Genomic DNA, 13166 nt, shown 5'->3' with positions numbered 1-13166 from the left:
ATATAGTCTCCTCCACAGTGGCCCCAACACAGCATAATCTGTTCCACAGATGGGTGCCCATAGAGAGGGCTTTGAGTGCCACCTCTGGCACACGTGGCTATAATGTTAAAACCAAAAATCACTAAAGTGCATATAGAATGAACTCAGACAGCCACCACTATACGTGGCCACCATGATATGTGGCTGATCCACAGTCACTCCCATAAGCATAGTAGATATATTGTAGTTCAATATAATAATAAAACATTACATGCAATAAAAAAAAAAAAAAGGTCCGATCTACAAAAAATGTATATACCATCCCTCATGGGAGGAGGAAATGGAACGACCTTCATCTTCTGATCTCCTACTCGCACTGCCATCTCCATTGTCTAAGCTGACAGCCTTTTATACCCTAGCCAGTGGGCGGGGCTGTGATTTCCTGAATTCTGATTGGTAAGCTGCAAATCCTACATGCTAATTGGTCAAGCAGTGGGTGTGGTTACAACATTCTGCTTTGTGTTCGGTCAGTTTCCATTCCCACCTGGTTCCATGTTGCTTATGGAAACCATTGTCCAGTAATCTTTTATTATGGGAAGTCAAATATTACAGGAAGAGGGTAGAAGGGGGAACAAGTACAATATGCAGCATAGCTAGGCTTTTCTTAGTGGATACCAGTGGATATTGTTGGGGGATATAATGGGAATCTATAAGTCTCAGCGCGCTCAGGCAGTTACTATTGAATATTAGGTTACGTTCATACTGCTAGTGCTATGGCATCCGTTATTCTGCCGCAGCCCAGATGGAGGGAAGCGGAGGATGGTAGTAGTAGTGGCGGATGACGTGCCACCAGCTAGGCCGAGCACACTCAACCACGCACCCCATCCCGTGGGGGGTCCTGCAGCGCTACCCGGGGGGCACTTCCAGTTGGAGAGGGGACCTCTCTACTCTGAGCCAGTGTGATGGTGTTTGCAAGGGCCCTAATGGTAAACTCAACCAGACAGATGTGCAGTTGAAACAAGATAACACTTTACTGAGCAACGGAACAGGTAATACATCAACCAGCTTCCACATGGGGATTGTAGTTCTCCAGTGTCCAACTCCCCCAGCCTTGGTCTTAGGAGAAGGCTCAGGGATGTTAAGGCTCTAAGGATAAACTCTACAAAAACTTCAACTATGACTCCTCTCCTCCACCTCTCCCTGCATTCGATACTGGGGGCTGTAGTGCAGGCCAACTCCTCCTGTCATCGGACTCCATTTCTCCTCCTGGCACAAAGGCCAATCTTTAGACAGATAAACTCCCTAGTTCAGCGCTGTCTCTGGTAGAGCCTTGGGCTGTATCTTCCTCCTTGGGGCCGTAGGAAGAGCCTCTTAAGCTCAGTATGCCAGTGCCAACTTACCCTGTCCACTGCTAACTGCTAGACTGAGCTCTAACAGTCACCCTAGAATCCTAAGTCTCCCAGACCCCGCCTCAGTGTCCTTTGATTGGCCAGGGCTGTACCAAGTATAGGGATTGAAACACGGGGGGGGGGGGGGAGAGAACTACTGCCAACAATAGCGGGATAGCTGCACAACAATGACACAGAAAATAGGTCTCCAGATTTTTGCCCATTGCTTGTATAAAGATACATTTTCCAGGTTTTTTTTTGGTGCTCTGTATATAAACCCTATATCTCTTGTGTCACACTGTATGGCATACCAAATGTCAGACTGAGGTTTCTTGGACCTACCAGATAAAATGTTTCTGGTCGCCCACTGTCCAACAACCCCGAGGAAATTGACCACAGTGCCCTTTAAATCTGGGTGCCCTCTGCTGGACCATCACTGTTAGACCCCAGAGACCACTGGTGGGCAAGTCTGACACTGCTGCTATCAAACTATAAAGAAGGTTCTTCTCCACTTGGCATCTCCATCACAGGAGAAGAGACATCTTCTCCAGGAATAGGTTCACTCTAGTACATTTGGTTTACAATGTGTGGACTGTTGTACGTGGGGTGGTGGGGGGCAGCCCTCCCAGGAGCACACAGAGAACTCAACAGAAGCCACAAATCTGAGCACCTGAATAAACACTCTCCTTGTCCTGTGTACTTTCTGAGCCCAGCCTGTTTGTCCAGCTGTGGAGAACACCCTATGACATCACAAGGAATTCTCCAACACGTATGTCACACTTTACACTATGAAATCACGTGGAATCCTACAAGATTTATGTCACACTTAGGGTTGGTTCACATCTGCGTTGGTATTCTGTCCGGGGGAGTCCGCATGGGAACCCCACCGAATGGAATACCAAACGCAATTGCAAGCCCTGTGCAGTAAAAGCATATCGACCCAATAGACTGTTATAATGGGGTCCGTGTGCTTGCCGCCAGATCTCTGCACAGAACATGCGGACAGGAAAGTACTTCACGATCTACTTTTCTGTCTGCATGATCTCTGTGGAAATCTGGCGGCAAGCACACGGACCCCATTATAATAGTCTATTGGGTCCATATGCTTTTACTGTACAGCGCTTGCAATGGCGTTTGGTATTCCATTCAGGGAGTCCTCATGCGGACTCCCCCGGACGGAATACCAACGCAGATGTGAACGAGGCACGGCATCCCATTGCAGCTTTCCACTCCGGATTGGGCCTAGTCCGGAGGGTGCTGTTGCGAGGCGGACACCGCAGCTTATTCAGCCGCGGGATCCACCTGAAGAAAGGGCAGCTCGTTTCTTTTTTCCGCTAGCGAGAACATGCCATTAGCGGAAAAAAGAACGCTAGCGGTCTACATAGACCTCTATTGTGAGGGGACGGATAATGACGTAGATTTCGTGTGCCAAGACTAAAAGCAACCAATCATAGCGCAGCTTTCATTTTGTATTCTGCTCCTGAAACATGAAAGCTGCTCTGTGATTGGCTGCTATTGGCAGCCATGACAGTTTTGTTTTTAGACCATTTCAATAAATCTGTCCCACTGACCCCCATTAGTTACACAAGTGCACTGGTGCTCCATTTACAAGGAGGCCTTAGGGGGTCCCGGTCCTCCTGATAACTGGGGGACCCGGTGTTCGGACCCCAGTGATCAGACACTTATCCCCTGTCCTGTGAATTGGTGCTGTGTCTATAACAGGACGACCCCTTTAATGCCTAGGGCCCAATCACCTCTGCCATGCACAGTGTCGCTATTACACATAGCCAGCCATATTACCCTTCGGGCAATGTCAGTCACAGGGGCCTGCTGAGCACATTTTAGTGCAGGGTAATGGCCTTATCCAGATGAGCTGTAGGCAGGGGCTTAACTTGATGGGGTGCAGTTGCACCCAAGCTTTGGGGTGCAGGTAGTCATATCCATTGGAGCCCACAGGTTCCCCCTCACTACCCTAAGGCTGGTTGCAGACCACCGTGCTGCAACTGGCCTGCCGTGAATTAAAAGTATGGATGTATATTTTGCGTGAAATTCAAGGTGGTGTGTATGAGCCCATAGAAAAGAATGGGTCAGTGTGCTATCTGTGACATCCACGGACAGCACGTAGACCTACAGCACGGCGTAGACTTACAGCACGGCGTAGACTTACAGCACGGTTGTCTGCAAAGAGTCTCAGCCTGATTACATTTCCTTGATCTCCTTTCTGATTTCCTTCCTTAGTATGTAAGGGGCATCAACAGGGGATGACGGGAAGCCTTGGGCACAGACTTGGTGGTGGTCTGGACCCAGCAGAGAAAGTAAATGCTGCTAAAGGCTCATGCACATGACCAGTTACTGAATGCACTGATGTCACACGTATGTTATTTGTGTGCTGCCTGTGCACTGACCATCCTTCCACAGCGCCATTTATTGGGGCCAGCAAGCACGGTCGCAAAAATGGACAGAATTAGCTTCTATCAGCCCGTACACAAATCTGTTGAAATCATGACCCATAGAAATGAATGGGTCAGTGTGCTATCTGGGAAAAAACCAGGAAAGCACATTGAACTATCACACGTGTGCGTTACAAGACTCGATCTCCGAGACTGCTGAAAATCTCTGTACAAATATATGCTACAAATCCATATTTATAATTCAGTGGTTTCAGTTTAAAACAATGGACACCCAACATACCCCAATATAGTCAAGGGGGTCCATTGGTCGCTGTTAGTGGCCAGGATAATGGACACCTGGGCAAATATATGAACACAGCGTAACATGTACGGTTGGGACCAGTGGCGCAACTAGGAATGGCGGGGCCCCGTGGCGAACTTTTGACATGGGCCCCCCCCCAACCGACACTGACGTCGAAGACCTCGACCGACCCCCTCCTCTGCACTCTATTATGTCCCTTAGTAAGCCCTACACACAGTATTATGTTCCTTAGTAAGCCCTGCACACAGTATTATCCCCATAGTGACCCCTGCACGCAGTATTATCCCCCATAGTGGCTCCTGCACACAGTATTATGTCCCACAGTGGCCCCTGTACACAGTATTATCCCCATAGTGGCCCCTACACACAGTATTATGTCCCTTAGTGGCCCCTGCACACAGTATTATGCCCCATAGTGGCTCCTGCACACAGTATTATCCCCCATAGTGGCCCCTGCACACAGTATTATCCCCCATAGTGGCCCCTGCACACAGTATTATGTCCCTTAGTGGCCCTGCACACAGTATTATCCCCCATAGTGGCCCCTGCACACAGTATTATCCCCATAGTGGCCCCTGCACACAGTATTATCCCCATAGTGGCCCCTGCACACAGTATTATGTCCCTTAGTGGCCCCTGCACACAGTATTATGCCCCATAGTGGCCCCTGCACACAGTATTATGTCCTATAGTGGCCCTGCACACAGTATTATCCCCCATAGTGGCCCCTGCACACAGTATTATGTCCCATAGTGGCCCCTGTACACAGTATTATCCCCCATAGTGGCCCCTGTACACAGTATTATCCCCCATAGTGGCCCCTACACACAGTATTATGTCCCTTAGTGGCCCCTGCACACAGTATTATGCCCCATAGTGGCCCCTGCACACAGTATTATCCCCCATAGTGGCCCCTGCACACAGTATTATGTCCCTTAGTGGCCCTGCACACAGTATTATGTCCCATAGTGGCCCCTGCACACAGTATTATCCCCATAGTGGCCCCTGCACACAGTATTATCCCCATAGTGGCCCCTGCACACAGTATTATGTCCCTTAGTGGCCCCTGCACACAGTATTATGTCCCTTAGTGGCCCCTGCACACAGTATTATGCCCCATAGTGGCCCCTGCACACAGTATTATGTCCTATAGTGGCCCTGCACACAGTATTATCCCCCATAGTGGCCCCTGCACACAGTATTATCCCCCATAGTGGCCCCTGCACACAGTATTATCCCCCATAGTGGCCCCTGCACACAGTATTATCCCCCATAGTGGCCCCTGTACACAGTATTATCTCCCATAGTGTCCCCTGCACACAGTATTATCTCCCATAGTGGCCCCTGCACACAGTATTATCCCCATAGTGGCCCCTGCACACAGTATTATCCCCATAGTGGCCCTGCACACAGTATTATCCCCATAGTGGCCCCTGCACACAGTATTATCCCCATAGTGGCCCCTGCACACAGTATTATAGCCCATAGTGCAAAAAAACCGCAGCGGTAGTCACCGGGCCCCCTAATGGCCCGGGCCCTGTGGCAGCCGCCTCCGCTGCCTCTATGGTAGTTACGCCCCTGGTTGGGACATGGCTGACGGTCATGGGGCGGGGGGTGCAATATGATCTTGCGTACCAGGGTCCCTGAGTTTTTAGTTACACTCCTGTCTGTGGGTACCCCCAAATATAGTGACCTTGTCATGTGTCCTGGGAATCTGTATTTTTAGTAATGAGTAAATTCCTTTCTAATTTCTGCCCTCCCTAGGCCAGTGTGCACACCACTGCTGAGCCTCCTTTACAGTAGGATGCCATAAATGTGTGCAGCTTTCCCCTGACTCATAGTGCAGCCCCCAGAGGTAATGTCACAGAAAAGTGTCATCTAATCCTGAGCCTGTAGCATTAGATTGCAGTAAGAAGTTGCAGTCCCAGCTTCTCCCCCCTCCGCCCATGAACAGACCATTGTAGTGGCTGCACCTGCACTTCCCGCGTCTCTCCAGCAGGGGTCTCTAGTGGACGCGGGTGGGCAGGATCAGCTGACGCAGCCCGTGGATGTGAGTGTGTGTGTGCCTGCCGTGTAAGAGATTGTGCCGCTCAGTCCACAGCACCAGCCCGGAGGAAATCACACCCGGACACCGGAGGCCCGACTAGCAGGATCTAAGGCTGCAACCCCCGGCTCTTGTGCAGCCATGCTGCCCCATATGACGCTGCTGCTGTTGGTGGCTGCTGGAGCGCTGGCCATAGAGGTACATGGATGGGGGAGGGCAGAGAGCTTCATTGCTAGAGAGAGAGGATCGTGATGTAATGCCGGATCACACCTTGCATCCCTTTGTTGTGTGATCACCCCGGGGATCTGCTGCCTGTGCCAGTGCTGCCCCCCGACCACAAGCCCACCTCACTGCTCTCTTTCCCATTGACCCTTTAATGCCCCCTGTTTTCTCATTCACCGGCTGCTGAATGTTGATCATGCCCCTTTAACACCCTGCAGCCCTTTAAGGGGGCTCCTACCTGCTCCTGCCCCTCCAGTAGATGGCACTCGTCGCTTACCCATTAACTCTTTAATGCCCCTTTCCCTAGTTTTCTCCATCTGCTCATTCCTGATGCCCCCTCCTCATGTGACATGTAGCCCCTTAATAGGGGTCCTGTCTGATTAGGGCAGATGCCCCCCTTTACCTCCTCCCCCTCCCCCCATTGACAGCACTTGTCTCTTTCCCATTGACCCTTTCATGCCCTTTTCTCCTGATGTCTCTTGTTTACATCATTCTTCTATGCCACCCTACGTGGTGCCCCCTACCCTACAGATGCCGCCTTTCTCCCATTATTAACCCTATATAGTGCCCCCACCCTATAGATGCCGCTTCTCTCCCACTATTAACCCTATGTGGTGCCCCGACCCTATAGATGCCGCTTCTCTCCTACTATTAACCCTACGTGGTGCCCCCTACAGATGCCGCCTTTCTCCCATTATTAACCCTATGGGGTGCCCCCACCCTATAAATGCCACTTCTCTCCTATTATTAACCCTATGTGGTGCCCCCTATAGATGCCGCTTCTCTCCTATTATTAACCCTATGTGGTACGCCCACCCTATAGATGCCACTTCTCTCCCACTATTAACCCTATGTGGTGCCCCCTACCCTATAGATGCTGCTTCTCTCCTACTATTAACCCTACGATGTGCCCCCCACCCAACAGATGCCGCTGCTTCTGCCACTATTAACCCCTACAAGGTGCCCCCCACCCAACAGATGCCGCTTCTCTCCTACTATTAACCCTTTGATGCCCCTTCCCTTTTTCTGTGTGGCCATCCAGCTCATGTTTGCATTATCAGGGTCTCAGAGCTGCTTCTCTGTTAATCCTGTGTGATCAGGGCAGGATTCTGCCCCCCCCCCCAATCACCAATAGATGACCTTTGTCTCTCTTTCATTAACCCCTTAATGACTGCCTGCTTTCCATTCCATGGCGCCTTTGGGATCTTTCCATTTGGTCTCATCCCCTGTTTGATGTCTTGCATAGGGGTCCTGCTCTCCACCCTACATTTTTCTTCCCCATCTATGACACTTGTCTCGTTCCCATTCACACCTTCTGTCAGTGCGGATCCTGTGGTGATTCACTGCCCCTAACCCGTTGCGATTCTAGCCTGTTACTTGTAAAACTTCTACATCTTACTGGCATTGCCCCTTATTCTGCCAGCTGTGCCATATGTCTACAGGCCAGGCAGGGGGACAAGTTTCTCCACATATTGTCCATCCATCCGCTGTCCTATGAGATATTGACTGTCTATATTCCTCTTAGATCCCACCTGTCTGTCTGGGTGTCTGAGACATGAACGCTGTGATGTGTTATGGCCGCTGGTGGCAGACTGTCAGAAGACGAGTCCTATCAATGGTCTGAATAGCTGGCACTTTGTACATAGTCTATTCTCTTTCATGCCCCCTGGCCTCGCTCCATGCTCTTGTTTTAGATCACTAGACTGGGTGCTATTAGCATATGGTGTAGGGGGGCACTTATTTTTGGATTTCGCTGGATGTATAATTAGTCGCCTGGAGGGGGTGTCTGTGGGCTCTTCCTTTGGGTGGGTATAAAAGAGGCACAAGATAAAAGGATCTGACTGAAGAAGATTAAGATCCAGGGAAGATGGCGTCTCTGCATTGCTGCAATGAAAAGCTGGATGAGGAGCTGCAGGCTGGAGAAATCCTCCCACCGCTAGGTGTTCAGGAGCCTGCTTCATTCATCTGTGCCAAGCCATTCACTTCCAGACCTTCATTGCATCTATTGAGGTTCCTCAGACACGTCCCTGCCATTCACTCCCAGACCTTCATTGCATCTATTGAGGTTCCTCAGACCTCCAGATCCTCAGACATGTCCCTGCCATTCACTTCCAGACTGACTACACAACTGCCAGACTTTAATAAGAAAGACGTCACCGAGCTGTCCGGGCCATATTACTGTAAAAGTCACCCCAGACCTGGTTGTCTATGAGCTGATACAAAGTAGCAAATAAACCCGATACCTTGTATATTATATACAGACAGATGTATCCATTGCTGTGTTGGCTTCTTTAATGTCTGACTATATTTGTGTATCTACATATATGCATTAAAAATCCTATCTGGTGTCTGATAGGCCGGAAAATTGGACTGTTGTGTCAAATAACTGCAAAATAATCTGCAATTTTGTGCAAATGATTTATGGGATTAGATTGTAGGTTATGTTTATGGTGATTGTTTTCTTTTCGGCTTTTTTATTTATTTATTTATTTATTTATTTTTGCAAGGTTTGTACCTGTAGAATTTTTATATACTTTGTAATTTGTAACTAATGTTTAATGTAGAATATGTGATCCTGTGGAATATCTATCTATCTATCATCTATCTTGTATGTATCTGTCTGTCTCTATACTATCTATCCATGTCTATATACTATCTATACGTCATGTATCTATCTACTGCATATCTATCTATATTGTGTATGTATCTGAGTCTATAGTATCTATCTATCCATCTATCTATCCCATATCTATCTATCTATCTATCTATCTCCTCTCTATCTATCTATCTCCTATCTATCTATGTGTCATCCATCTATCTACCCCTTGTAAAATTCATTTTCTCCACCATCCATTGGACCTGATATCCGATATTGTGGATTTTATCAATTGCAAGGTTATAAAATACTGAAATGCAAAAAATGACCATAAATCTGCTTGTGTAGCTTTCCATTGCTGTTTTTTAGCTTCTGCTCTTGTGAATTCTCACATCATATTGCAATTTTGTACTGAAATCGCCTGCTATAGGGTCATTCTAAGGAGATCTACTATATGTATATATTCATGTATGTGTGACCGGTGATTTGTATTCCCTACATGAAGGGGTTATAATAACCCTTCGGAGCCATTTGTTAGCCCTTACCGTACAGCAGCCATATCTGAGCTCTTGGCATGTTGTGTAGCCCCTGAGCCGGCCATCATGGCACCGAGCGCCGCTGTAAGGCAGACTCCAGGTTATGGCATGCAGATAATCTCTCGTCCTAGTGCGACACTTTTTTTTCTTGGAATCCACTTGAGCCATTGCCAACCTGCGAGGAGCATCGATAACCCCATGGGCACCACTGCGGGGTATGTGGAGTGTAGGGGCAGCCATGGAGGACAGGGCTGTATACCAGTATATACCAGGACTTGCAGGGCTACGGTCTCCCCCCCCCCCCTGTGCTGTGCAGAAGCAGACAATGAGTGGCTTATTCTGTGCGGTGTCTGAATTGTAGTGAAAACTGACTCTCTTTGTGCCCGCGAGCTCACCGAAGGGTTTATTAATACTGTCATTTAGGAATAACAGAGCCATATTCATGGGATCTATTGAGAGCAGGCCTTGTGTATGTGCAGATATCCAGGCGCTAACCTCTGTCCCCATGTGCCGGCCCTCTGGACATGTCCGTCTGAAGCCCCCCCCATGTATACAACTGTAGTATCCCATATGGATCCGTAATAACGCAGCACACAGACCCATTCATGCTTATGGCCCTATACACACATGCCTAGTTTTTATAGATCTCTGTGGGGACTGTAGGAACGAGACGCAAAATATGGATCAGGCCGTATTCCTGTCCGTTTTTGCAGTTTTAATCTGTCTATTCCAATGATAGGGGTCTGTACGAAACACCGATGCCATCCATGTGCCATGTGTTGCACTTGTGTATGAAGCCTTAAAGGGATCCTATCATTACATTGCAATTTTTTCTGTGTACCACATCGGAATAGCCTTAAGAAAGGCTTTTCTTCTCCTACCTTTAGATGTCTTCTCTGCGCCGATGTTCGGTATAAATCCCAGTTTTTCTCAGTATGCAAATGAGTTCTCTCGCAGCACTGGGGGCGGGCCTCAGCGCTCAAACAGCACTGGGGGCGTCCCCAATACCACGAGAGAACTCTCCAGTGACGTCTCCATCTTTTTTCTTGAACGGCCACTCTTCACGTGTTCTTCCGGCGTTGGCTTCAAACTTCTAGGCCTCGGGCAAAGCCGACTGCGCATGCCCACAGGCCACAAGAAAATGGCCGCTTACACCAGCTTACTGTGTAAGTGGCCATTTTCTTGTGGCCCGGGCATGCAGTCGGCTCTGCCTGTGGCCTAGAAGATTGAAACCCAGGACAGAAGAAGACGCAGGAAGAGGCGGCGCTGGGGAGTTCTCTCACCGCATTGTGGATGCCCCTAGTGCTGTTTGAGCGCTGAGGCCCGCCCCCAATGCTGCGAGAGAACTCATTTGCATACTGACGAAAACTGGGATTTATACCGAACGGCGGCACGGAGAAGACATCTAAAGATAGGAGAAGAATAGAGTTTCTTAAGATTATTCCGACATGGTAGGCAGAAAAAAAATAGCATTTTAATGATAGAATCCCTTTAAGAAAAATTGGATACTGATGACCTATCCATGAGATACTTCAGAATATTAGATTGGCTGGGGACTGACACCCAGATCCCGCACCGATCAGCTGCTTCAGCCACCGGAAGCCAGATATAAGGTAAAGGCTCTGCTCCTATTCAGGTGAATGGGGTCAGAGCTGCAGTTCCCTGACACCCCAGCAAGAGCGTACGGACCGGAAGCCGTATACAGTGTACAGAGCCCCGGGGAAATGGAGTTCAGCTCCCATTCTCTTGAACAGGAACACTACTGCTTTTGGCCGTATACCTTGGCTATGCCTTCCCGCAGCCAAAACAGCTGATCGGTGCCGGGTCTGGGTGTTGCTCCTTGATCGATATCCTGTGGATAGGTCATCAGTATCCAATTTTCTTCAGTCTCTGGAACCCCTTTAGTAAATCCTCTCATTAGTCATGAAATAACAATTATCATTTCTTAGAACTCTGCATTGTATTGTCCCTCTGTTATTCCTCCTGGAAATGTATAAGGTGAATTCTCCTTTGAATGGGACACAGTCTGACATTGTTCAGTAAGTGCTGATCTAGTCAGAGCATGTAGGGAAACGGCTTATTATTTTACTTACAGATTTCCAGGAGGTATAATAGAGGGACAACGTAAAATAATTAGAAGAAAAGACGCAAAACTATTGTTATAGTGTGGCATATACATGTATTTAGTAAAGCAGGCACGTCTGCAGAGGTGTCAGGTCATTTTTAGGGAGTGTTACCCTCAAGTTATCCTCATTTGTCCAATTGTAGAAAAGATGTATACAGTGTCGTGCAAAAGTTTTAGGCAGACATGCAACAATTTTTGTTCAAGTTATTGCGCTACTGGCCTTGGTTACAAGAATTCTTGGGAAAGCAATATGCATTGCTACATCTCATTTCCTTTATTGGATGATGACTAGGCTGATTTGCTGTTCAGAGCCCCTGGAAAGCTGGGTGACAAGTCCATTGGGAGTTACAATAGTACGGCAGGATTTATATTACTTGGTGTTGTGTTTTTCTATCTGGTGTAACCTGTTTTATAATGTGTGTGCTGTTCTTTTGGCTACGGTTTTAGCTACTGAATGACAAGATGGTTTTATTAAGTAAGAATTCATCTCCATGTACATAACCTGGGGGGGGGGGGGGGTCCAAACTCTGTGATGTCACTGCCATGCACATAACCTGGGTGGATCCGGCCTCTGTGATGTCACTGCCATGCACATAACCTGAAGGGGATCCGACCTCTGTGATGTCACTGCCATGCACATAACCTGGGGGGAGGGGGGGATCCGTCCTCCGTGATGTCACTGCTCAGGGCTGATTTATTAGGACTGTGTGATATATACGGTATATATGTATAGTATATGGCTGTCAGTGGCTGTGTCTGGTATTGCAGCTGAGATGTTGTTGGCATTTGGGTTGTTGACCATGAAAAGTCAAATTTGCTCCGGCAGGGGTCCGACTATTGGCAATACTTTCGTGAATACTCTCTAAAAGTATACGGCCCCACGTAGGAAAAAAGCCTAGTTTACAATTGCGTTCTCCTCTGCAAACCTTCTGCCCTTATTATACTTATAGGGAAAACGCCAGCATTTCCGCAGGTGGGATTGAAATGCTGAGATTTTCCGCTGCTGATTTTTTTTTTTGCTACAATGTGTGGATGGGATTAGCCAGAATCCCCTTCACTTTCGCTGTGTCTTCACAACGTGGGCTAATTCACATCTGCGTTTGGGTCATTCTGTTCCCCGCAAGCAGCACTTTTCTCTCCGCATTCTTCGCGAAAACCACACGGACCCTTCGGGCCTCTGTTTAAATAAATTCCCTCTATTATGTCCAAATGGTACAGGTTGCTCAATAGCAATTTATGATTTTTTTTTTTTTTCTAAAACTGCTTTTAATTGTTTTTTTTGTTTTTTTTGACTTTTTGAATTTTTATATTTTCGTACAGCATTTGTAGCTGTTGCTTTTTTTTTTTTTAATCCTATAGAGAAGAGTAAAAATGGAAGAAAAAAAGCCCTACCCAGAGCATGCTGACCTTAAAAAAAATAAAAAATAAAAATACAGCATCAATAAAAAGTCAAGACGCTCTTGTATGTTTCAATTTTGCAAATCTGGTGACCGTGTTTTTCTTTTTCCCCTCCTCCAAAAGGAAAGTGCTAATCACAAAACACTATCAAGACGTGTGAAGCCGC

The 13166-nt window shown here is 47.8% G+C and overlaps 1 protein-coding gene across 4 annotated transcripts in view; it reads left to right on the top strand.

Moving 5' to 3' along the window:
• Nucleotides 1–6104: 6104 nt before the first annotated feature.
• Nucleotides 6105–13166, top strand: part of APP (amyloid beta precursor protein) — a 217671-nt gene continuing 210609 nt past the window's right edge. For 3 of the 4 annotated variants that reach the window (XM_075263476.1, XM_075263475.1, XM_075263473.1), the window contains exon 1: nt 6106–6321. In XM_075263476.1, coding sequence (XP_075119577.1) covers nt 6265–6321 — 57 coding nt within the window. In that variant the 5' untranslated portion in view covers nt 6106–6264. Of the gene's footprint in view, nt 6322–13166 lie in introns of all 4 variants that reach the window. The other variant, XM_075263474.1, reaches the window with a different exon arrangement.

The sequence above is a fragment of the Leptodactylus fuscus genome, chromosome 2, assembly GCF_031893055.1.
Source record: "Leptodactylus fuscus isolate aLepFus1 chromosome 2, aLepFus1.hap2, whole genome shotgun sequence".
In the NCBI taxonomy this organism is placed as follows: Eukaryota; Metazoa; Chordata; class Amphibia; order Anura; family Leptodactylidae; genus Leptodactylus; species Leptodactylus fuscus.
Note: the sequence above shows the minus strand (reverse complement) of the source record. Positions and strands in the feature narration are given on the sequence as shown.